At 42.7% G+C, this 26,627-nt stretch overlaps 1 protein-coding gene across 5 annotated transcripts in view; it reads left to right on the top strand.

The window, feature by feature from the left end:
* The window catches only part of LOC140212122 (PH and SEC7 domain-containing protein 1-like), a 249,095-nt gene that overhangs the window by 170,489 nt on the left and 51,979 nt on the right, over nucleotides 1-26,627 (top strand). For all 5 annotated transcript variants that reach the window (XM_072282690.1, XM_072282691.1, XM_072282694.1 and 2 more), the window contains one exon: nucleotides 5,558-5,647. In XM_072282690.1, the coding sequence (XP_072138791.1) occupies nucleotides 5,558-5,647 (90 nt within the window). The remainder of the gene's footprint in view (nucleotides 1-5,557; nucleotides 5,648-26,627) is intronic.

Raw genomic sequence — 26,627 nt, 5'->3', positions numbered from 1 at the left:
TTTCATTGGAGGCTCATTCAGAACATTAAGGTGCATAGGATCCATGCTGAATTGGGGGTTTGGATACAGAACTGGCTTGTCCATAGAACAGAGGGTAGAAGTTGAAGGGGCTTATTCTAGCTGGAGGTCAGTTATTAGCAGTGTTCTGCAGGGATCCTCTGCTGGGTCCTCTGCTGTTTCTGATGTATATAAATGACCTGGCTAAAAATGCATATCGGTGGGTTAGTAACTTTGCAAATGATATGAAGATTGTGGTGTTGTGGATAGTGGGGAAGTCTGGAAAAGAATACAATGGGATATAGACCAGTTGCAGATATGGGCGGAGAAATGGCAGATGAGTTTAACCCAGCCAAATGTGAAGTGTTGCACCTTGGTAAGTCAAATGCAAAAAGACAGTACACTATTAAGGGCAAGATTTTTAACAGTGTTGATGAGCAGAGGGATCTAGAAATCCAAGTTTATAGCTCTCTGAAAGTGGCTACACAGATAGATAGGGTGGTTAAGAAGACTTATGGCATGCTTGCCTTTATTAGTTGATCCATTGAGTTCAAAAGTCAGGAAGTTATGTTGCAGCTTCATAGACCTTTAGTTAGGCTGTATCTGGAGTATTGTGTACAGTTCTAGTCATCCCATTACAGGAGGATGTTGAGGCTTTGGATAGGGTGCAGAAGAGATTTACCAGCATGTTGCCTGGTTTAGAGGGCACTTGCTAGAATGAAAGGTTGGACAAACTTAGGTTGTTTTCTCTGAAGTGGCAGGGGCTGAGGGAAGTTCTGAGAGAGGTTTATAAGATTGTGAGAGGCATAGATAGAGTAGACAGACAATATCTTTTTTCAAGGGTTGAAATGTCTAATACCTGAAGTGAGAGAGGATAATTTCAAAAGAAATATGAGTGGTATGTTTTTTACACAGAGTGGTGGATGCCTGGAATGTGCTGCCTGGGCTGGTGGTAGAAGCAGACACATTAGAGACTTCTAAGAGATGCTTAGATAACTACATGAACGTGAGGAAAATGGAAGGAAATGGGCATTGTGTAGGCAGAAAAGATTAGTTAGCCATTTGACTACTGATTGAATTGGCTTGGCACAACATTGTGAACTGCAGGGCCTGTTCCTGTGGCTGAACTGTTTGATGTTTTATTTCCCATGTTTAATTTTCAGAAAGGCATGCCACACCTGCAAGCAAAATAAGAAATAGAGGCAGTGATAGATCATTCAGTCCCATTATCCTCTTCTAGTGTTAAAGTTTTGAGAAGAAAGGTGAAGACCAAATTGATGATGGAATAGGAAGTAGGTGGTCCATCAGGAAAGAGACAGACTTAAAACATAGAACATAGAACAGTACAGCACAGGAACAGGCAATTCAGCCCAGAATGTTGTGCCAAACCAGCTAAAAAGCAAATCAAAAGCGCCCAAACACCAATCCCTCTACCTACACCATGTCCATATCCTTCCATCATTCTTACACACATGTGCCTTTCCTTTTTTTTGGCGTGTGTGTGCGTCTGTGTGCATGCGCGAGGTTGGTGGAATGATGTCTTTTTCATGCCTTTACAAGGCGCGGCACAAGAGAGACTGTGTGGCACTCCACTCCTCACACAGACATTTCGCAGTACTTTTCCCTTTATTTTACGAGGTCGAGTTGCGATCTCGACACTCAACCCGGCACGGATGGAAAGCGTACTCGGGAGCGGACTCAACTGGGTTCGAACCCGGGAACCTCCGTCCCAGAGTCCGGCACCGATGTCATTGCGCCACCAGCCAGCCCATACATGTGCCTTTCCAAACGTCTGTTAAAAGCTTCCAATGTACGTGCCTCCACTCTGGTTCCATGGATATGGAGTTGAGTTATGAGGCTAACGTTATTCTCTATATCTCTGCCTACTTTTCTGTACTAATCCCATTGTCCTTCATTTCATTAATATCCAAAGATCTAATGTAATTACAGCACTAATTAATATAGATCTTCTATTCCAACCTTTTTTAAAGATTGGGTCATCACCTTTTGGTAACCAATTAAGTAACGCCACAGGGAAAATCCCAATCACTACTGGAAGCATTTGACGGTTATCTAGCATGTTTGACATTGAGCCTGGCTTTTTGCATTGTCCTGCAAGCAGCAGAGTTAATAATTTTATAGGAAATGTTTAAGGAAGGGCTGACTCAAGAGCACAAATCTGGTTATTGCATTACAGGAATGGAGTATGTTAGCTACGAGGGGAAATCAGCTACATTATGGTTGTATTCTTTGGATCAAAGGATGATTTAATAACAGAGTATACAATTATGAGAAGCTTATGTGTGGGTTATCAGGAAGGACCCAATTCATAGCATTTGAGTCATACAATACATTGAGCCTGGCTTTCAACTAACATCTTTTCATCTTTTATTGTCAGTATATCCCATTGTAAAGCCCTTTGAACTACATAGTCTGTATGAAAAGTACTCTATAAATAAGTTGTTGTTATTATTATTATTATTATTACTATTATCATTATTCATTTGTCTGTTATAGAACATAGAAACATAGAAAACCTACAGCACAATACAGGCCCTTCAGCCCATAAAGCTGTGCTGAACATGTTCTTACCTTAGAAATTACCTAGGGTTACCCATAGCCCTCTATTTTTCAGAGCTCCATGTACCTGTCCAGGAGTCTCTTAAAAGACCCTATCATTTCCACCTCCACCACCGTCGCTGGCAGCCCATTCCACGCACTCATCACTCTCTGTGTATAAAAAAAAGAAAAAAACAACAACAACTTACCCCTGACATCTCCTCTATACCTACTTCCAAGCACCTTAAAACTGTGCCCTCTCGTGTTAGCCATTTCAGCCCTGGGAAAAAGCCTCTGACTATCCACACGATCAATGCCTCTCAACATCTGATATGCCTCTACCAGGTCACCTCTCATCCTCTGTCGCTCCAAGGGAAAAGGGGTCAAGTTCACTCAACCTATTCTCATAAGGCATGCTCTCCAATCCTTGCAACATCCTTATAAATCTCCTCTGCACCCTTTCTATGGTTTCCACATTCTTCTTATATTGAGGCGACCAAAATATGCTGTATTGTATGATGTGGGTGATCGTGGTCTTTGACTATGATTGTTCTTGGCAAATTTTTCAGCAGAAATGGTTTGCCTTTGCCTTCTGGGCAGTGTCTTTACAGGATGGGTGACCACAGCCAATATTAATACACTTCAGAGATTGTCTGCCTGTCTTCGGTCTCATAACCAGGACTTGAGATCTGCACCAGCTGCTCACATGGCTTCATATAACCCTGATCTGGGGGATAAGCAGGTGTTACACCTTGCCCAAGGGTGACCTGTAGGCTAGTGGGGGGGAGGTTTGCCTCACACCTCCTCTGGTAGAAACGTTATCTCCACCCTGTCATCCATATTGTTATTACTAATATACAGCTCAGAAACAGGCCCTTTGGCCCAATTGGTCTGTGCTGACCAAGATCCCCGTCTAAGCTAGTCCCATTTGCCTGTGTTTGGCCCATATCCCTTTAGCCCTTTCCGGTCCATATACATATCCAAGTAGCTTTTAAAACATTGTTAATGTACCTGTATCAATCACTTCCTCTGACAGCTCATTGCATTTACAGATAAGCCTCTGGGTGAAAAGATAACCCCTCAGGTTCCTGTTAAATCTCTTCCCTCTCACTTTAAACCTATGCCCTCTAGTTCCTGATACCCTGTGCCTGGGGAAAAAGACTGTGTGCATTCACATGATCTATCCCTCCAATAATTCCAAACATGATTCCCTTAACAAGGACGGTACTAATCAAGGAACGCTGATTGAGGGAGAAGGAGAATTTGGGATCTGGAATTCAATCAATAAAAGGCAGTGCAGGCAAAAACATTCCACTCACTAACAAGAACACAAAGAACAATTGAAGATTTGTGAGATGTTGGACTGAGGCCAAGAGCACTGAATTAGAAATAGTCTCAATAATGCTTTATGAAGTGGGATACACACTCAGTGGCCACTTTATTAGGTACACCTGTACACCTCGTTAAGGCAATTATCAGCCAATCACATGGTAGCAACTCGATCCATAAAAGCATGCAGAGGTTCGGTTGTTGTTCAGACCAAGCATCAGAACGAGGAAAAAATGTGAACTAAGTGACTTTGACGGTGGACTGATTGCTGGTGCCAGACGAGGAGGTCTGAGTACCTCAGAAACCCCTGATCTCCTGGGATTTTCATGCACAGCAGTTTCGAAAGTTTACTGGTAAAGGTACGAAGAACAGGAAAAAATCCATTGAGCAGCAGCTCTGTGGACGAAAAGACCTTGTAAATGAGAGAGGTTGGAAGACTGGTTCAAAGCTGACAGGATGATAACAGTAACTCAAATAACCATACATTACAGCAGTGGTTTGCAGAAGAGTATGTCTGAACATGCAACACATCGAACCTGAAGTGGATGGGCTACAACAGCAGGAGACTGGCGCCCTTCTCACTATATATTTTAGTTTAATGACATGCTGTCATATTTCAACACTTGGTAAAGATAACAGGGTCAAGAGGAGCAGGGTTCAACTTTATCTGACAGAGCAGTTTTAAAATTGCATTTCACATTGTCTCTGGTGGCTTTGACAATCTACATAACCATACACTGCAAAGAGACAGATGATCCCAGAGTAAAGGTGTATCAGCTCTTGCCTAGACAGTGATTTATATTGGTTAGTCAAAGTCAAATTGGAAATTAAAAACAAGAGGCAGCCATCTAGCCCTCAAGTCATCTTTTTATTTAAAAACAAGTTCCTTAAAAGTTTTCCAAAGATGAAAGATTTTTGATTAGCTTTATTTGTCACATGTACATGAAACATACAGTGAAAAACGTTGTTTACATCAAATGAAATCAGTGAAGATGGTGCTGGTCAACCCGTTAAGTGCCATCGTGCTTCCAGAGCAATCAAAGCTCAAATAAATTTATTATCAAAGTGTATATTGTCACCATATTCTACCCTGAGATTCCTTTTCTTGCAGGCATACAAAACAAATCCATAAGAGAATAATATCCGTAACAGACCAATGAAAGACTGCACCAACTTGGTCATTCAAACAGTGTGTGGAAGACAACAAATTATGCAGATACAAAAAGAAAGAAGCAATAATAATAAATAAATAAGCAATAAGAATTGAGAACATGAGATGAAAAGTCCTCAAAATTGAGTTTCTAGGTTGTGGGAACATTTCAATGATGGCGCAAGGGTCACTGGAGTTGTGTTAAGCTCCAGAAACTGAACTGCCATTGTTCCACCACCCCTACCCATTCTTCTCACCACTTATAAAGTACTCTCTTTCATCCGTGTGAATAGGCAGGGATTGGAGGGGTGCCTTTGGAATGTGGGAGAAATCAGGAGACCAGGAGGAAACCCACACGTCCACAGGGAGAACGTACAATCTCCTTAGAGACAGTAGTGAGAATTGAACCTGAGTCGCTAGCACTGTAATAACATTACGCTAACTGCTTGGCTACAGTGCCACTTACTGTTTGCATGTTGTGTTTTGCTTTATTGATGAAGCTTTTTCATTTATTGATTGCAGAATATTGGCAAAAGGATGTCCTGCTCTGACTTCATATCGAACCTGGAAGGATTGAATGATGGAAAAGATTTCCCCAAAGATTTGCTCAAGGTAAAACAATTCATTGAGATGAAGACTGAATCAGGAGGAGATCATCTACCTCCTGAGGGCTCTCTCCAATTCAGTCAGCGTGTGGCTGACTGTGTCCTAACTAATTTTTATCTGGTCGGTGGATTGAATGTCAGAGGCAAGGTACAAGGCAATGAAGCAACTGCAATTCCACAGCAGAATCAGCACTCCTGACCAATGACAAATTACAAGATACATTTACTAGTCTAGGTGCCAAATTCCTTTACGAAAATTTATTAATCTTATATTTGACTGATGTTTGTGCAAAGGAGTATCAAGTTTCTACTGCCTTCTGCCAAGATACAGGATAACATTTTTCTACAATGAAATTCCTTTGCCACAGCATTGTCTGAAGGCCTTTGACAAGGTGCTGTACATGAGGATGCTAAATAGGTTAAGAGCCTGTGGTATTATAGATGAGATACAAGTTTGGCTAGAAGAATGATTGATTGGCAGGAGGCAAAAAATGGGAATAAAGGGGTCTGTGGTTGGCTGCCAGTGACTACTGATGTTCCTTGCTTGTCAGTGTTGGGACGACTCCTTTTCACATATGCCAGTGGTCTTTGATGGTTTTGTGGCCAAGTCTGTGGATGATACAAAGATAGGTGGAGGAGCAGGTAGTGTTGAGGAAGCAGGCAGTCGGCAGAAGAAGTGGCAGATGGAATACAATGTAGGGAAGTGTACGTTGGTAGAAGGAATAAAGTCTTCCTATAGTTGGGGGGGAGTTTAGAACCAGAGGGCACAGCCTCAGAATAGAAGGACAACTTGATGGGCTGAATGGCCCAACTTTTTTCCTATGCTTTATGGTCCATTCATTAAATTCACTATCTTTTTTTTTATAAATTAACACTATCATCGGCATTGTTTAAAATGCCATCTTTCTTTGTACTATTAGCAAAGTTGGAAAACAGTGTTTGCTAGTTTCAGGCTTTTACTGGGACCTTTTGATTTGGACTGAGGATTGCAGGTTTTGTTTTAATCATACCCTGTTGCCTTTTTCTAAATACAGTGGGTTCTGGTGAATTGGGCCACTGGTTGATCGGGGCAGCTATTTATTTGGGACAACTCTTAAAGAACAAAATTTAAATTGAGAAAGTAGCTAGGATCCACTTAATTATTTGGGACACTATGCGGCTTAATTCGGGCAGGAGATTATTGCCGAACAGTTTCTAACTAGCATCAGTCATGTGCACTTGCGTGGTCATTAGATACTACGCTAAGTTTCTAAATAGCATTAGTTGCGTGTGTTTGTGTTTAAAAAGCAGTGATTTTTGTCACTGATAGTTTGCTAGAAATAGGCAGTAAGACAATTCAGAACTGCTTTGCTCACCACAGTTTCAAGCATTCAGACTTGGAGATGCCAGAAATGGCTGGGAGTGAAAATGAAATGATTTCACTACTTCAACAAGTTAGGAATTATAAAGAGTTTGAGGGGGTCTTGAAGTCACAATAAAATTGAACGTTTGGAGGATGCAATTGTCTAAAGCATTATATGAAGGCAGTCCATTATCTGCACTGGTTTTGTTCGTTTACATTCAATCATACATGGCAGATGAATTCCTTCATTGATAGTACTGTAGGGGTATGGTAGTGATCTAATATGTTCTGTAATAAAATTAAGTAATTAATACTTATTTAAATGGTAGTTTGCCATTTTTATACCTATTAACTATTTCCGTGACACTTCAGCTAATTGAGACAGGCACTTAGTTGGGCCAATGTGTACTGGTTTCGACATGCCCCAGTTAACTGGAATCCACTGTATCACAATTCTGATCTCTTGTCAATGATAAAATCAGAAGGACTGAAGTAACTTGAGCATATTAAGCGGATTTGCTGTTGCTAATGTCATGTTTTTTTTTATCTCTGAACATGCTGTTGGGCACTTGTGCGATAACTGGGCTGGCTGGCATTTCATTAATGAATTGAAATTAATCAACTTTGATCACATCCAGGCACTAAAAACAGTCCATTGCCTCTAGGGGGATGCACCCAATCTCAGACTTACTGCTGATGCATCCTGATGCAGGGTTGTTACCCAAAATATCGACAATTTGCTCTGTGATATCTTGGACTTCTGTGAATCCATTGCTTCTCTGAAATCTGCTGTCACACAGAAGCCCTGAAAGCTGTAGTATCATAGAGATACAGAAAAGAAGCAGGCCTTCTGGCCCATTGAGTCTGCATGACTGTCAAGTACACATTTTACACTTTATCTACCCTGGCCTATATTAATCCCCTCACATTCACATCAACTCTCTCCTAGATTCTAACACTCATTTACAGGCTTGGGGAAAACTACAGTGGAACATTAACTCCAAACCTACTCATTTCAGTATCAGAATCTGGTTTAATATCATCAGCACAATGTAATGAAGTTTGTGTCTTTGCGGCAGCAGTACAATGCAATACAAAGTAATAGGGAAAATAAATGTGAATTACAGTAAGTATATGTATATTAAATAGTTAAATTAAATAAGTAGTGCAAAAATAAAAAAAAGTAGTGAGGTAATGTTCCTGGGTTCAATGTACATCTGAAATCAGATGGCAGAGGGGAAGAAGCTGTTCCTGAATTGTTGAGTGTGTGCCTTCAAGCTTCTGTACCTCCTTCCTGATGGTAGCAATGAGAACAGGGCATGAACTGGGTGATGGGAGTCCTTAATGATGGGCGATGGGAGTCCTTAATGATGAATGCCGCCTTTTTAAGGCATCGCTCCTTGAAGATGTCCTGGATCCTATGGAGGCTAGTGCCCATGAGCCCAGGATGGACCAAACTAAGTTTACAACTGATGGACACGTTTTTCGATCCTGTGCAGTAGCCACCCAGCCCCCTGCAGTCCCCCATACCAGATGGTGAAGCAGCAGGCAGTTTGAATGCTCTCCATGGTACATTTGTAGAAACTTGCGAGTGCCTTTGGTGACATACAAAATCTCCTCAAGTTCTTTATGAAATATAGCTGCTGTTGTGACTTCTTTGTAGCTGCCTCCAAAAGTTGGGCTCAGGATAGTTTCTCAGAGATATTGACACGCAGGGACTTCAAATTGCTCACTCTTTCCACTTTAGATCCCTCTATGAGGACTGGTGTGTGTTCACTTCTCTTACTCTTTCTGAAGTCATAAAAGGACACCCGAGCACCTGAAGGAAGAGCGTGAGGAAACAGGGAAAATATGTAAACACCACAAGTAGAACCAGAGGTTGGGATTGAACCTGTGTCTCTGGAGTCATGAGGCAGCAGCTCTGCTGTCTGTGCTACTGTGCTGCCTGTAGTTGTCAAAGATTTGTGACACCCAAATAAATGAGACACCTTTTGATGTTGTCCTTCCAGGGAGGACGTTGCAGGTTAACTGAAGGACTTCAGTGGTGTGCATGTAGCAATGGTTTAGGCAAGCAATGTTATTGTCTTTAAATTAGAATTGGGATTTTTATCATTTACATTGCTTGTGAAATTTGCTGTTTAGTGCAAGTAGTATAGTGCAAGATATATATTAAAAAATTATGAAAGTATATAGCGCAAAAGATGAATAACCAAATTTTGTTCATGGGTTCATGGACTGTTCAGAAATCTGATGGTGGAGGGGAAGAAGCTGTTCCTGAAATGTTGAGTGTGTGTCTTCAGGTTGCTTTGCCTTCTTCCTGATGGTATTGCTAAGAGGGCGTGTTCCAGGTGATGTAGGTCTTTAATGATGGACGCCACCTTCTTGAAGCATTACCCTTTGAAGATGTCCTTGATGTTGGAAATGCTTGTGCCCGTGATGGAGCTTACTGAGTCTACAACCCTCTGTCGGCTCTTTCAATCCTGTACATTGGAGCCTTCCTATCAGACGATGATGAAACCAGTTAGAATGCTCTCCATGGTACATCTGTAGAAATCTGCTAAGAGTCTTTGGTGACGTATTAAATTTCCTCAACCTCCTAATGCGGTGTAGCTGCTGGCCTTCCTTCTTCGTGACTACATCAGTGTGTTGGCCTCAGGATAGATCATCTCAAATGTGGATGCTGAGGGAGTTGAAGCTGCTCATTCTTTCCACCGATCAGCCCTCAACTTCCCCTTCCTGAATCAATTTCTTGGTCTTGCTGATGTTGAGTGCCAAGTTGTAAGACCACTCAACCTTAAATATGAAATCCATTAATAATTCCAGCAAGGAATGAAAGAGAAGGGTCTTTGGAGGAGTGCTGTGCATTTGAAACTCATTGATGCATTCAGTTCAGAAACAATGAATGGTGTTGCCTGGCAACCAGGCATGCACACTGGACAGTTGGAATTGAGTCAGGCGAATGAAAATTGATTTTTCAGTCTGTTTAGTCATATTGCCTGAAATGAACTGGAAATAAATGAATAACTCCTCAGAATAACTCCTCAGAGGCCACAATATGTTAATAATTTATGACTGAAAATAGACAGGAGAAAGTGGCAAGTGTATTGCTCTATGGAAGCTTTACTTGGCTCTTGTCTAGATCCATAGACTGATAGTGGAGGCTGCTGCTTCACAGCATCAGTGTCTCAGGTTCAATCCTGACCTCAGGTGCTGTCTGTGTGGAGTTTGCATGTTCTCCCTGTGACCATGTGGATTTTTGAATGATGTAAGAATATGGGAGGTCATAGGTGGGAGTGACAAAGGGCTGAAGAAGGTTGAATCTGACAGGAGGGGACAGTGGACCATGGAATAAAAGGAAGGTGGTGAGGAAGAGAGTATGTGGGAGGAATGTGTTGGTAATGGCAAAATTGAGAGGGCAAGGGAGTGTAAGAGAGGGGGTGATGGGATACTGGAATAAAAAATGGGAAGGGGTGTGGTTACTGGGAGATGAACTAAAGACCATTTCTGTCTGTTAAGTTCTGTTGGTGGATATTTTGGTTCTGTCCTCAAACAAAGGGTGAATTTCATGTGGTGTCTCTCTGAAGACTTGCAACTGAATTGAAATGTTCCTGCTCAGCATGAGTGGAAGGAATGATTTCATTAACTCCGTGGGCTCATGGCACCTATATTGACAGTGGAGAATGAGGCAGCACAGATTGTTGGAGTCAATGCCATGCCACAGAACTATATAGAATTCATAGCAGAGAAACAGGCTACTTGGCCTGACTAGTCCATGTTGGTGCTTAGGTTTACTCATGACTTCTCTCCCCTATCTATAGGTCAGCCTACATAAGCAAAGAGACACTGAGATTAATATTAAGATAAATTTCATTTTGTCACATGTACTGTATATTAAAATATTGAAACAAATACTGAAATGTGTTGATTTGCATCAACGACCACCACAGTCTGAAGATTGTGCTGGGGTCAGCCGGCAAGAACACTAGACTGCCAGCTTCAGTGTAGCATGCCCACAACTCTTTAACCCTGACCTTCTTTGGAATGTGGGAGGAAACCAGAGCACGCAGAGAAAGCTTACGCATTAATGGGGAGAATGTATCAACTTCTTATAGATAGAGATCAAATCATGATCACTGCTTGCTGGCACCGTAAAGTGATTGCGCTAACTGCGCATTAAGGATGTCTGACCTCAAGGGCAGAAAATTCAGGAGTGATCTGTTTGAAGTTTGAAGTTGATCAAGAGATTTGCAAGTGTAGATGGAGGAATGATTTCTTCAGGTGGGGGTTGCTTGGGAATCTTTTCCTCAAAAACACCCAGAGATCTCTGTGATCCCACTTTGTTCTGTGCTGATGTGCTGAATTCATATTGATGCTTAAAAAAGGTGCCTGGGCAAATTGGTCCCTGTGTGCTGTCTGCGAGAGATTTCTCAACCCTGACCATGGGGTATTAAAGAATTTAGAGATGTCAAAGAGGATTATAATCTGAGGGAGTTCAGGTCTTCCAATTTACTGTTTAATATTCTTTCTTCATCCTCAACCCTACTAAATCAGTGGGTTCTGTGGGTTTGAACTGAGGTGGAATGTGCATTGTTTGTGGTAATTGTTTTATTTTTGTTATACAGTAAAAAAAACTTTGTTCAGCATGTCATCCATACAGGTCATTTCATCTCATCAGTACCTTGAGGCAGTATGAGAGAAAAGCAGTCAACAGAACAAAGTGTTACAGCTGCAGAGAGAGAGAGAGCAATGCAGGCAGACAATAAAGTGAAAGGTCACGACAAAGTAGATTGTAAAGTCAAGAGTCCATTCAGTACTTCTTTAACAGTGGGGTAGAAGCTGTTCCTAAGTCTCTTGGTGCATGAATTCAGTCTGTCGTATCTCCTGCCTGATGAGAGTGGGAGAAGAGAGAATGCTGGAGGTAGAGAGGATCCTTGATTACAGTGGCTGCTTTACCAAGTCAGCAAGAAGTATAGACAGAGTCCGCAGAGAGGAAACTGATTTCCATGATGTTCTGAGCTATGTCCACAATCTGTGTGGATTCTGGGAAGTGTGGCAATAATTTTGGAATTTCCTTGGAAAACTATAAATATTTTTTGGTGAAGTATGGGAAATATATCAATATTTGCAGTGGATCGCTCAAATAGTGTTAATATCTGACTACAAACTTGCCAATAGTTTTATGCTGGGCCAGGGTCAAAAGAATAACTAAAGTCTGTAGAGAGTATCATGGAACTAGGGTCTTAAATCTATCTATCTCTATCTATCTATCTATCTATCTCTCTCTCTCATATATATACACACACACACACACACACACACACACACACACACACACACACACACACACAAATCATTTGGATTCCTGCTTATGGTTGATGGTGTTCTTTTGGTTGTTTGTGATAAGCTGGCTGGCCAGTGTTATTGCCATTAACTGGACTCTGAAAACTTGCACTTGTTCCTCGATCACAATTTATTTACTTGTCTGCAAGGCAAACAGCCTGATGCTTGTCACCAAAATGTTCTGAAATTTGAACAAAGAAATGCCATTTTTATACAGAAGTTGACAAATTGGATACAGATGTTCAACACTAATTGGTAGCTTTTTGGATGTTCAAGTACTTCCAATCAATCAGCAATTGCGCTAAGATAATACAGGTATTAATAACCAATAAAACCTACATGTTAAAGGGTTTGTAATTAGTAAAATAACATCTAGTAGTATGTGTTATTCTAGAATACTTTGTTTGCATCCTTTCCTGTTTTGGTATGCTAAATGACTTCAGTCTCTTGCTGTGCAAAAGGAGAGCTATGATCTTCGAAGACCATTCTTGCTTCAGTTGACTGCACACTATCCTTGCCTGGACATTATCTTAACCTTTGTCTTGCCATGACCTCCACACCCAATCTCTTGTCATTGTATTGGAAGAGAGTGATTCACCGAGAAAGTACTCAGTGGCGAGGGTAGGTGAGAATGCTAAGCAATGAACCATGCTTAGATGTGGAGTGCAAACACAAATGCACGGCCCCCTTCAGACACTTTGGAACCAAGAAGATGTCATTGTATTGGAGAATCTCTGCGTTCCTTTGCTCTCACACTGGGCAGCAGTTGACTAAGTTGCCTGCAAAGCTGCCCTACTCCTGGTGGAGACCTGTTTTAGAGATGACTCAGAAGGGGCTCAAGGAAACAAGTGATTCTGGGTATCACTGTAAATGAGAGGATCTGCTGTCCATCACTAATTTCTCTTGACTTGAAGAATTAACCACATCGGTGAGTCTGGAGTCACGTGGAGGACAGAGCAAGTAGGATAAGATTTCCATCCTTGAAGGGCATTTCTTTTAGATATATGTAAGTTTTTGCAACAATCTGGTGGTTTCATGACTACTTGTAGTTTCCATGATATTAGAGATCATTTATATAAATGACACAGATGTGAATGCTTAAGGCTAGATTGGTAAGTTTGCAGGTGACATAAAACAAGTTTGTATTGATAGTGAAGGTTATTGTAGATTACTGGGGAATCTCAATCAGTTATGGAATTGGGCTGTGTTGTAGCAAATGGATTTCAATACAGATGAGTGCAAGATGATGCATTTTTGGGAAGACAAACCAGTGTGGGAGCTATACTGTGGATGGTAGGGCACTAGGGAGTGTAAGGGAACAAAGAGACCTAGGAGTACGAGTGCAGAGGTAATTGAAAACAGCATTACAGGTAGACAAGATGGCAAAAAATTGTTAACACACAGGCCTTCATCAGTCAGGGCATTGAGTATAGGAGCTGGGACATTATGTTGCAGTTGTACAAGTTAATGGTGAGGCAGCATTTGGAGTGCCATGAACAGATTTGATCACTCTGTTAAAGGCAAGATGTGGAAAAGGATTTAAGAGGATATTGCCAGGATTAGAGTTAAAGGGAGAGATGGACCAGGAAAGGTTTTCATTCCTGGGAATGTAGGAGAATGAGGTGTGACCTTATAGAAGTTTAAAATGATGAGAAGTGTAGATAAGGTGGATGGGGACAGCCTTCTACCCTGGGGAAACCAAAACTGTGAGGCCAAGATTTTGAATAAGAGGGGAAATATTTAAAGCAGGCAAGAGTGGCATTTTTTTTTTCATACAAAGGGTGGTGAGTACATGGAACTATCTGCTAGATAAACTGGTTGAGGCAGATGCAGTGATATCATTTAAAAATCAAGCGTCTTCATTAGGACAGTTCTGAAGAAGGGTCTTGGCCCAAAAACTTTACTGTTTGAACTTTGAACTTTGTTTATTCATGTCCATAGATGCTCCCTGACCTGCTGAGTTCCTCCAGCATTTTGTGTTTGTTGCTGTGAATTTCCAGCATCTGCAGAATCTCTTGTGTTAATCATTTAAGATGCACTTGGATAGGTACATGGAGAGGTGGGGCTTGGAGGGATGCAGGCTGAATGCAGGAAATTGAGGTTTGCTGGGTGGGCACCATGGTCAGCATGGACCAGATGGGCTGAAGGGCCTGTGTTCCTGCAGTGTTGCTCAGACACTGTGACAGGGTTCAGTCCCTGACAAAAGTTTGTAACCTGAATTGTTCGTAAGTTGGGAATGAGCAGGAGCTTTTTTTGGTTGGGTCCACAGAGTTAGCAGTGATAGGAGAGCGAGAGGCGCAGGAAGAGCCTCATTAACTCAGCGAGTGAGTCTGCTCGTCCCTCCCAGCTCTGCTTGCTTCAACCCTGACCCTGACTGTAGCAGCTACAGGGAGAGATGGCACACAGAATGCCCTGTTCCCACTCGGCAGATGACGCCAATAACCGCACAGCTACTGACAAATTCATCCCCATCAATCCTTCTGGTATCCCAAACCCTTGCTCTTATGTAAGGGCCATCTATATTTACATTGAACTTTGAAGTGGATGGGTTGCAGCAGCAGAAAACCACACACACACACACACACACACACACACACACACACACACACACACACACACACTCACTCACTCACTCACTCACTCACTCACTCACTCACTCACTCACACATACACACACGCACACGCTTAGTGGCCACTTCATTAGGTACAGGAGGCATCCAATAAAGTGGCCACTAGTGTATTTCTGTATGTTCGTCATCTTCTGATGTGGTAGCCCATCCACTTCAAGGTTTGATGTGTTCTGAGTTCAGAGATGCTCTTCTGAACTCCACTGTTTTAATGCTTAACTTTTTAAAGTTACAATTGCCTTCCTGTCAGCTTGAATCAACCTGTCCATTCTCTTCTGACCTCTCTCATTAACCAGGCATTTTCACCCACAGAACTGCTACTCGCTAGATTTTTTTTTGTTTTTCGCACCATTCTCTGTGAACTCTAGAGACTGTTGTGTGCGAAAATCCCAGATCAGTAGATTCAAACCACTCTGTCTGGCACCAACAATCATTCCACAGTCAAGGTCACAGATCACACTTCTTCTCCATTCTGATGTTTGGTCTGAACAACAACTGAACCTCTTGACCATGTCTGCATGCTTTTATGCATTGTGTTGCTGCCACACGATTGGCTGGTTAGATATTTATATTAACGAGCAGAGTTATTGATGTACCTAATAAAGTGACCATTGTATAACCTGTACATACTGAGACTAACTTTAATTCTCCTCTTATTCAAGTATTGAATATGAATTCCCCAGCCTCTATCATGGGATTTGAACATCTATCTTTATATCAATGCCCCAGAGCGTCGGCTGCCCATCCAGTAATTTCACAGCTCGACTAGACTGTCAACACATTAGACGGCAGCCAACCAGAAATTACAGCTTCTTGCATGAGCTGCAGTTAAATGGCCTCTTCAGATGAGAATACAGATTATAGAAACAATTTAAATGTTAACGGGATGGCAGCCCTAGTGTCAAGCAGGAGAGTGTGCCATAAGCATGGGGAAACACTTGAAACAACCAGCAGATCAGGCAGCATCTGTGGAGATTATTTAACGTTAATGTTTTGATGTTCAGGACCCTTGATGGAGGCCTGGCAAGGAGTCAGTCTGATGAAAGGTCTTCAATTTGAAATGTTTACTCTATTACCTGCAGCACATTGGTCAGACCGCAGTTGGAGTATTGTGAGCAATTCTGGGCCTCCTATCTAAGAGAGGACATGCTGGCTTAGCAGAGGACCCAGAGCGGTCTGCAAGACTAATCCATTAAATACACTAACCCTTTTATTCCTGAGAGGGTTAAATGTTTCTCATACGTTAACTCGCTTGGAAATAAAAGGGTTAATGTATGAGGAACGTTTGATGGCTCTGGGCTTGTACGCGCTGGAGTTCAGACAAATGAGGGGATATCTCAGGTATTGAAAGGCCCAGATAGAGTGGACATAGAGAGGATGTTTCCTATAGTGGGAGGGTCTAGGGCTTAGAGGGCACATCCTTTGAATAGAAGGATGCTCCCTTAGAACAGGATGAGTAATTTCTTTAGCCAGAGGGTAGTGAATCCTTAGAAGTAAATGTCACAGACGGTTGTGCAAGCCAAGTTATTGGGTATATTAAAAGTGGAGGTTGATGAGGGCATGAAAGGTTATGTAATTGTGCAAGAATAAATCAGCCATGATTGAATGGCTAATCAGACTCGATGGGCTGAATGGCCTAATGCAGCTGCTATATCTTATGGTCATAATGATCTAACACTGCTTTCACATCCATTTCCGCTCTTTGGCCTGAGGTTACCAGTATCATCACAAATGCTCTTGTCTGTTTGGATCCATCATGAGATGGCCCTGTGAGCTGTAGCACTGTGCAGATATTGACACACTGTCCAGAACTCCCCATAAATAGACATGTCACCTCCCAATTCCTTCCTGCCGACATGCTGCAGAAATATTGACTCACACTCCAGGATGTCTTAGAAATATTGAAATGTTGAAAATGTAGACAATCTTCCCATGATGTCCACAAATATTGATATTAATATATTGCCCATGTTCCGTGGAAACATTGACACTCTGCCCAGGATTCTATGAAATAGAGCCATTACTGTATGTTGTACAGCACAGAAACAGACTCTTCCGCCTGCCCATCAGTGCAGACATATTTGCACTTCTACATTAACGCAGTGGCAGGGTGGAGTTGCGTCTCTACCAAAAGAGGTGTAAGGTGCTCCTTCCTTCTGCTAGCCTGCAGGTCACCCTGGGCAAGGTGTAGCACCTTGCTTAGCACCCCCCCCCCAAAGATTAGGGTCACGTGAATCCATGGGAGCAGGTGGTGGATGGTCGTATGAACAGCTGGTGCATATCACAAGTCCTGGTTACGCAACCACTGACGCCAAGCAAACAATCGCTGGTGGAGTATTGCTAGTGGCTGGGATCACCCGTCTTATAAAGACACTCCCCAGAAGAAGGCAATGGCAAACCACTTCTGTAGAAATATTTGCCAAGAACAATTATGGTCATGGCAAGACCATAACTGGTCTTATGACAGGGCACGCAACCAACAAAAATATTGAGATCCTCGACAGAATCTTTGCAAATATTTATATCCTGGGGTTCCCCTGAGCTGTTTATGCACTGCCTAATATTGCCTGGTGATACAGCTACTGTACTAGAAAAGATTAAATAAAAAAGATTAGCCTTATTTGTGACATGCACATCTAACCATACGGTGAAGTACACCATTTGAGTCAAATCAAATCAGCGGGGATTGCGCTGGACAGCCCACAAGTGTCAGTACTCTTCTGGTACCAACGCTGCGTCCCCACAAATCACTAACCCTCAATCTAACCGTGTTATACGTGTTTAGAATGTGGGAGGAAACCCACATAATCACGGGGCGAATGCATGAACTCGTTACGGACAGTGGCACGAATTGAACCCCGATCTTACAGATGGTCCTGTAATAGCATTGTGTAAACCGCCATGCTCGTGTGCCACCCCAACATATTGTCCAGGATGCCGGCGAATATTGACTGAATGACCATGATCTGTGGAAATAATCAGGGTTCTCTGTGAAGAGATCAGGGGCCACCCTGAAATAACGGAATCCACGAAGAGACATTTGTTCTGGGACCATGTCAGTGGTCCAGATTAGCACAGACACTTCACTGCAAATATGTTTCTTCAGTATCAGCGGCATGTTAGCACGACGTTTTACAGCACCGGTGACCCGGGCTCAATTCCGCCACTGTCTGTAAGGAGTTTGTACATTCTCCCCGTGACCACGTGACCGCTAGTGCTTCGGTTTCCTCCTACATTCCGAAGACGTGTGGGCTAGTAGGTTAGTTGGTCACATGGGTGTAATTGGGTGATGCAGGCTCACTAGGCTGAAAGGTCATTCTACCTTGCTGTACCTCTAAATAAAACAAATGGAATGAACTGAAATAGCTGGTCAGAAGTATTGGGAGAAACACCCAGAATAAAACATCGATGCAGATTGGAATTCTGTAGCCAGGGACAATCCACTATTTTGCAACTGCGTGGCAGCTCCACAGGTTCCTGAATTCACAGAGGTCTCTCAGGAAACTTGCAGATTATATCCCATAATTACCATCTGACAACATTCACAGGATAATGAACTTCCATTTCACACCTGAATTCACGAAGACAGTTCTGAAGCAGCGCTCAGCAGACGGCATCACAGTATCTGATCGTTTTCTGATACACTAAACCTGGATTTAGGTCTGTAAACCGATGGAGCTGCATATCTGTGGCACAGGCTTTTGCTCTTTACTTGTACCAAAGAACTCTGTTTAAGGAGAAGCTTCTACCACATCAGAACAAAACAAAGTAGTCTGCTCAACCACTAACAGATACATTCCTTTCAAAAAGATCCATCCTGCATAATAAAATGGAGGAAATATTTCCCCAGATGCCAATGAACAGGAGAATTAAAATTACCGAAAAATAATTATGCTTGTGTTTTAAAGCCCATGCTTCTAAGTGGTTGCTTGGCCTCCTATTCTCAGAGTCCTGCTAGAGTGTACACTTGTGATGCCAGCAGGAATTAAATTTAAAATTAACTCTTTCTTTCCAATATCCTGCACTGGTTCAGTATCCTAGATCTTCATGGTGAATTGGTGTCACTACGATGGCCCATTTTGTTGTCTGGTAGCGTGCAGTCACTGCGGGACTTAATAATGTCTTCTTGTATGCTTGGAGTGAGCTGGCTCGTTAGGAGTTGAGGTAGGCAGGACAGCATTTTTCACTGGCTTTGGATTCAATAGAATGTGAAACTGGAGCTGGGCACTAAATAGATAAGACATCAGTCATTCCATTCGACCTGACCTAGTCTGTGCCTAACATGGATCCTTGTTAATGATACCCATAATTCATAGGTGATGAAATTTTGGAGAGGAGAATAATCTGAATCTTCTCTATGGCTTCTGGTGTCTGGCCCTTTCTGATTAACCCTCAATATATTATCCAGTTGTGAATCTCAAGGAGAGAACCAAAGTGGCAGTGGGTCACACTCATGATATAATTAGCCACTGTTTTAACCAGTAACATTCTTTTCATTGAGAAGAGGATGTGGGTTCGAAGGTATAAATAAAACTGAATATATATTCAGTTTGTGATTGTTACTGATCCCATCCACTGCAGAAACCACCGAGCCAAGATCCCATAAATTTTAATAAATCTGAGGAGTTGTTGGAGATCGGAAAAATCTCTTGTCCCAGTCAATTCCTGAGAATCAGCTAAATGGTGATTCTCAGAAACAGTAGAGCTACTCATGCAATGGGGTCCCCACCATTACTTCAGCAGCAGTCTCAAGGCATTTGTATCCCATAGTATTATTATATTATGGGAGCTGTTCTGTGGGTTGTAGCATGCGAAAGACAGTGTACAGTCATGGGTTGTAATGTGTGAAAGGCAGTGTACAGTAGTGATTTGTAGTGTTTGACAGTGTACGGTAGTGATGTGTAGTGTGTGAAAGATAGTGTACTGTCATGATTTGTAGCGTGTGAAAGACAGTGTACTGTAGTGATTTGCAGCATGTGAAAGTGTACTGTAGTGTGTGATAGTGTACTGTAATAATTTGTGTGTGAATGACAGTGTACTGTAGTGGACTGTAGTGTGTGACAGACAGTGTACTGTAGTGATTTGTAGTGTATGAAAGACAGTGTAGTGAATAGCAGAGTGCTCAGTCTTCTGTATAGCACAGATGATCTAAATTCACTGTGTTCTGGAAAAAAAGCGTATCTGCTCTACCGTCCAGCATTCATAATTAACTATATTTGTCATGTGATGGAACACCTAGTATGCATTTTTGACTATGGTGAGTGTAATAATAGTTTCCATTTTGTTATATATAAGAACTCGTTATTATAGTGTTTCATGGCTGTATTTGCACTCTGTTAGGCTGGTGAAACAGAAAATGTGATTTCAAATATGCTGAATACAGAGCTGTATGCACTGTATGATCAACACAAGAGGTTCTGCAGATGCTGGAAGTCCAGGGGAACACACACACAAAATGCTGGAGGAACTCAGCTGATCAGGCACATCTGTGGAGAGGAATAAAGAGTTGACATTTTGGGCCAAGACCTTTCATCAGGACGGGAGGGAAGGGGGAAAGAAGCCAGAATAAGAAGGTGGGTGTGGATGGTGGGGGGGGGGGAGGAAGGACTACAAGTTGGAAGGTGATAGGTGAAGCCACGTGAGGTGGGTTGGGGAGAGTGGATGAAGTGACAAGCTCGGAGGTGATAGGTGGAAAATGTAAAATGCTGAAGAAGGGGAGAATCTGATAGGAGAGGAGAGTGGACCATAGGAGGAAGGGCACCTGAGGGATGTTCTAGGCAGGTGAGGAGAAGTGAAAATGTAATGGTAACCAGAATGGGAATAGAAAAAGAAAGAGAAGAGGGAGGGAGGAGAAATTATTAGAAATTTGAGAGATTGATGTTCATGCCATAAGGATAGAGGCTATCCAGATGGAATATGAGGTGTTATTCCTCTCCATGGATGCTGCCTGCCCTGCTAAGTTCCTCCAGCATTTTGTGTGTGTTATATTATGTAATTCAGATTTAATATACACTGTTTGTTTATTCATATTTCAAGCATTATTGATAAGATCAACGTTTATTGTCTATTCCAATTACACTTGAGAAGGCACCGACAAAGACTCTTTGGGACCTCTGGGGAAGGTCCCCCCACAGTGCTGTTGGGCAGGGAGCTTCCGCACTTAGACATGGAGTGGTGATGGAGTTCTAATGTATTTCTATGTCAGGATGGTGGAGGGAAAGCTGCAGGGTGTGGTGTTACTATGCTCCAGCTGCTCCTGGTCTTTTTGCTGGTAGAAACGGAGGGTCTGGGCGATGCTCGTGGAGTAGCCTGGTCAAAGTACCTGGATCAGGCATTGAGTAGTTGAGTGAACTAGAGCCTTTCTCTTTGGAGCGAAGGAGGATGAGCGGAGACTTGATAGAGATGTATAATATAATAAGTGGCATGGATAGAGTGGATAGCTACTTCAGTTTTTCCAGGGCGGAATGGCTGATATGAGGGGCCATAATTTTAAAGTATAGGGCAGATGTCAGAAGTAGTTTTTTTTTACACAGAGAAGTAGTGAGTGTGTGAAGCACATTACCGGGGCAGTGATAGAGGCAGATGCATCAGGGAGATTTAAGAAACTCTTAGATAGGCACATGGAGGAAAGGAAAATGAAGGGCTACGTGGGAAGGAAGGGTTGGATTAATCTTGGAGTAGCTTAAAATTTTGCACAACCACTGTGCAAGATTCAGTATATGGTGTGTATGTTTTAACATACAGCAAATGGTACAAAATAGATTGATCTTGGTTAACTATGTACAACTTAGTTAAGCATACACTGTGGATATTTCAGTGTGCTGTATCCTTGGACTAAATGCACTGCAAGGTCCAGTATATAGGGTTCCAGTTGAACATTGGTGTACAAAGGTCTGTTTAATATGTTGAGCATGTTCTGCTATGTTGAGCATGTGCTTGTTTGGTATGCATTGCATGGTGTGGTATATACTGTTTCAATCTTCCACCGGTTGTATGCTAAGTTTATATGCACTGTCTAATATAAACTGCATTTGGTTTATTAAATATTGTATAGTTCAGAATACAGTTTAATATGAACTTAAGTGACCAATATACAGAGTACTGGATTAAATGCACTACATGGACCAATGTCCTGGATTAATTTGCCCTGCATAGTCCAGTATATGGTGGGCTTGATTTAATAATGGTGTATGATCTAGAATATAGAGCACTAGTTTACAATGTAATGCATTGCCTTGCAAAGATGGAATGTACTGTATGGCCCAATGTGCAGGGTGTTGTTTTAAGATGCATTTTCGAGAGTATTACTGGATAAATGGCCAACAAATTGTCCAGTAAAATGTGTGTGTGGATTAATACAGTATGTATTGTGCATTGTACAATATAGTGGGATGGATTAAATTGTGTTGTGCTAGTGTAGTGTACTGGTCTAATAGGCAGAGTATAGCTCCATGTGAGAGTATTTGTTTAATATCCATTGTACTTAGCCCAGTACAGAATGTGTTTTGTTTACTATAGACTGTGCATTTTACTGGTTTAGTACACATGGTGTATATTCCTGTAGACAATGGCAAAGTTTGATGTACACAGTGTAGAGTGAGTTTAGATTAAGATTCATTGTGCATTGTTCAGAATAGTCCTTTAAAACACATAGTGTGGTGCAGTGTACAGTGAGCGGATTGAATATGCACTGTACATGGTCTTGTAAATGGTGCCTGGTTTAATAGGCATTGTGCATGATCCAGAATGCATTGGGCTAGTTTAATATACTGCCGTGGCATAGCATAAGGTGGGCTGGTTTAATATGAAATGTGCTTGGTTCTGTGTTCTCTTGATCATGATCCAGTGAAAGATTATGTTACTGAGTTTACACCATCAATAGGACTGGGATAAATACTGGGAGTTAATTGTATGCGACAAACAATATAATTTTCATCCCAACCTTTGCTCTGACCCATGCTGCTTCCCACCAAACCCGGCTCCATTGAAGAGTGCCACCCTTGTTTTCAATCCTCTTTGTGCTTCAACTGCCCCCCCCCCACCCTCAGCTCCTTCTCTTTCACTTTGCTAATGCTCTAAGATTAAAATTCAAAGCTCAAAGTAAATTTATTATCAAAGTACATATATGTCACCATATACAACCCTGAGATTCATCTTCTTGCAGGCATACTCAATAAATCCTTAATCGAATAATAATCATAATAGAATCAATAAAAGACCGCACCAACTTGGGTGTTCAACCATTGTGCAAAAGACAACAAACTGTGCAAAAGACAACAAACTATGCAAATACAGAAGAAAAAAACAAATAAACGAACAATAAATATAGAGAACATGAGACTAGGAGTCCTTGAAATTGAGTCTATTGATCATGGGAACTTTTCTGTATCCCCTTTGATTCAAGAGCCTGATGGTTGAGGGGCAATAACTGTTCCTGGACTTGGTACTGAGAGTTCTGAAGCTCCCGTGCCTTCTTTCTGATGGTAGCAGCAAGAAGAGAGCATGACCTGTGTGGTTATGAAATGTTAGAGTAAATGGATGGTTGATGGTGTAGACTTGATGGGCTGAAGAGCCTTTTCTGTTCCTATTCTCCCTAAGACTCTGCTTCTCCAGTTCCAGCCTCTTCATCATCTCACAGTATAATAACGCACCATTAAAGGCCATGCCTTCATTTACCTGTGGAATTCTTTCCCTCTGCCCCGGTACCAGAATCCGACAAAACTCTAGTAATAAGCTGCAGCAACAAGCTACTTTTCATCTAATGTGTATACCCTGTTTATGTTTGCCAGTGAGAAAAATAAACTTGAACTTGTATTTGTAAACCGTGCCTCTTGGGCGTCATCAGATTTTCTTTGATAACCCTCCATGAGATATTTTTGTTGTGGTTAAAATGGTTTTAAATAATAAAAGCCCGCACATGTCAGAAATCTGAACTAAAAATGGAAAGTGCTGAAAACACTCAGACACATGCGATTATGCAGATGCTGGAAATCTTGAGAAGCACACACAAAATGCTAGAGGAGGCAGCAGTTGATATTTTGAGCCGAGACCCTTTGTCAGGACTGGAAAGGAAAGGGGCTGAAGCCGGGGGTCTGGCGGCCTGCATCTTCCTTCCCAGTCCTAATGAATGGCCTTGGCCCAAGATGTCAACTGCCCCCTTCCTTCCGTAGATGCTGTTTGGACCGACCGAGTTCATCCAGCCCTTTGTATGTGCTGCTGAAAGCACTCAACGGGTCAGGTATCATCTGTTGAAAGGGGAACTCTGCTGAGGGAGGGTCCTACACCTCTTTTTTTTCTACCACAGATGCTGCCTGACCTGCTGAGCATCTACAGAATATTATGGATTTATTTTGTAATTTTTAATTAAAAGACCTTTTGGTCTGAGCATCTCTGGGGGTGGTAGTTGCCAGCCCGAAGGGCGGACCGGAGAGCACCAGGCATTTAAAGTGTGGGTGTTCCTTCTAAGGAAAGCATATCACTTGTAAATCTGCCTGTGTATTTTTTTCTTAAAAATCCCAACCTACGTACGAAGCCAGATGTTTCTCTATTAAACCCTCGGCGTTGGCTACAGCGCTAATTAAATGCTGACACTTGCCAAGTAGCAATACAAACCGGGCGGGCGGGAGCGAGGAGAGCCTCTCTTGGGAAGAGCTGACCCCACTGTTTCTCGCAGAGGCAGGGCCACAGCTCTCGGCAAAGCGCCAAGTTTACCACTACATGCTAATCCCAAACAGAGACAAGTGCAGGGTTGTCACTGGAGATAAAGGGGAGCGTGAATCACACCAGAGTCTGCGATTAATAGGCACATCCGAGGAGACCTCGGCGCTGCGAAGCCTGCTTCGCGCATTTGCAGAGACAGGGAGCTATGATCGGACTGAACAGCGTTCACACGAGCGGCAGCCTGCAGCTCCGGTCAGCGGGGGCTCGTTACAACCGGGATTACTATGGGGCAGAGACCTTTCGATACCGACCCCCACAACGCTCCAAGTCACTGGGGCCACAGGGAATGTCGAAACTCCGCGGCAAGCAGAAGGTAAATGGGGAGCGCGGGAGGATTTTACGGGCATTTGCACCTTGCTGCACGGCTCCGTATTTTGCAAATGTAAAAAGAAACCGGCTACTGGCAAGAATTGGAGAAGAAAGCAAAACCTAATCAAGTGTCTGTAGGAGCATGGTGCGAGCAATCCCGGGCTCTGTGCAAATAATTAGAATTATCCTGTTGCAAAAAATTTTGGATGACGGTCCGATTTCCAGCTGAAATCCGGCGCGTTTTCCACTTGCCGTCCTGGGTTGGAAAGCCGCAGAGAGAAAATTCCCTGGAGTGTTTGGAAGGGGGTGTAGTGGCTTTCGCCCGAGGGGAGGGGAGGGGTGGGTGGGGAGGGAAGGGGAATCAGTTTTGGTTTGGTGCATTGCAGCATTTATTTAGAAGGGCAGGGTCTGTAGAATCCGCATCTGGGAGCAACCACCAAGAAGGATAGGACAGCCCCCTCCTCGATTCCCCCTCCCCCCGCTCCGCTGCAATTCCCAAGCGGGTTAGCTGAACGTTGTGTTTATTCCCCCGAGTCCCACGAAGCAGTGGAAAAGACTTGCAGGATCGAAAGGAGCGAGCCGTTGATATGGTGCTAACACCAATCCGGGGATTTAAACGTGGTCCTGATGAAGGGTCTCGGCCCGAAACATCGACTGTTTATTCATTTCCATTGATGCTGCCTGACCTGCTGAGTTCACCCAGCATTTTGTGCGTGTTGCTTTAAAGGTGGTGCAGCAGCCTCCGTACCACAGCGCCGGGAACTGTTGCCCGTGCATTCACGTAAAACGCAGAGCCGCTGAGAAACATTGTTGGCTGTGGTAGCCAGTGAATGGACTCATTCCATTCGTGACGTGAAAGAATGGCTTTCTCTCCCCTAACATAGCGGAATGAATGGTGTGACACACGGCGTGATTAAGGTGCAGGCGGTTCCAGTGAGTTACGGCTGCACCTTGAGCTGGTTAGATTGTGCTTTTCCGCAACTGATTTTGCGGCAAAACATTCCATGCGTTGCTCTCTTACAAACTCCAAGATGCGTTTGTGCACTAGTTGCCATGAAGTTTGCCTCTGAAAGTTGGGTATGACAATCCGTTAATTGCCAATCAGCCTTTTAGTCATAAATTGAGCGTGAAGTTCCATAGAGTAAACAAAAAGAAACCTGCTGGAGAAACTCAGTGGGTCAGGCAGCATCTGTGGAGGGAAGCTGATGTTTCAGATGGAGGTTCTTCATCTGTTCCCAGACTGAATTATTGTAGATTAAAATGTGACATTTATTATATTTTGTTGTTAAATCACATTTCTTCTCCACTTCCCATTCTCTTCCTATTTGATATTCAACTCCAACAGTCCAGTTCACATCAGGGAATAAATAACATTTATGAAGGGCAGAGATAGGAGCTAACTTGTCCCCATGACACAGGCATCAGAAGCTAGAGTCGATAGGTTTAGGGCAAAGGAGCGAGATATATCAGCTAGTTGAGTGGTGTTGAGCAACAACCTTGTACTCAGCATCAGTAAGACCAAAGAAGCGATTGTTGGCTTCAGAAAGGGTAAGAGGATGGAACATACATCAGTCCTCTTAGAAGGAAAGGGTGAGCAATTTCAAGTTCCTGGGTGTCAATATCTCTGAGGATCTATCCTGGGACCAACA

The sequence above is a fragment of the Mobula birostris genome, chromosome 18 (genome assembly GCF_030028105.1).
Source record: "Mobula birostris isolate sMobBir1 chromosome 18, sMobBir1.hap1, whole genome shotgun sequence".
NCBI lineage: Eukaryota > Metazoa > Chordata > Chondrichthyes > Myliobatiformes > Myliobatidae > Mobula > Mobula birostris.
The sequence above is the reverse complement of the archived record's forward strand: the minus strand, read 5'-3'. Positions and strand labels throughout refer to the sequence as shown.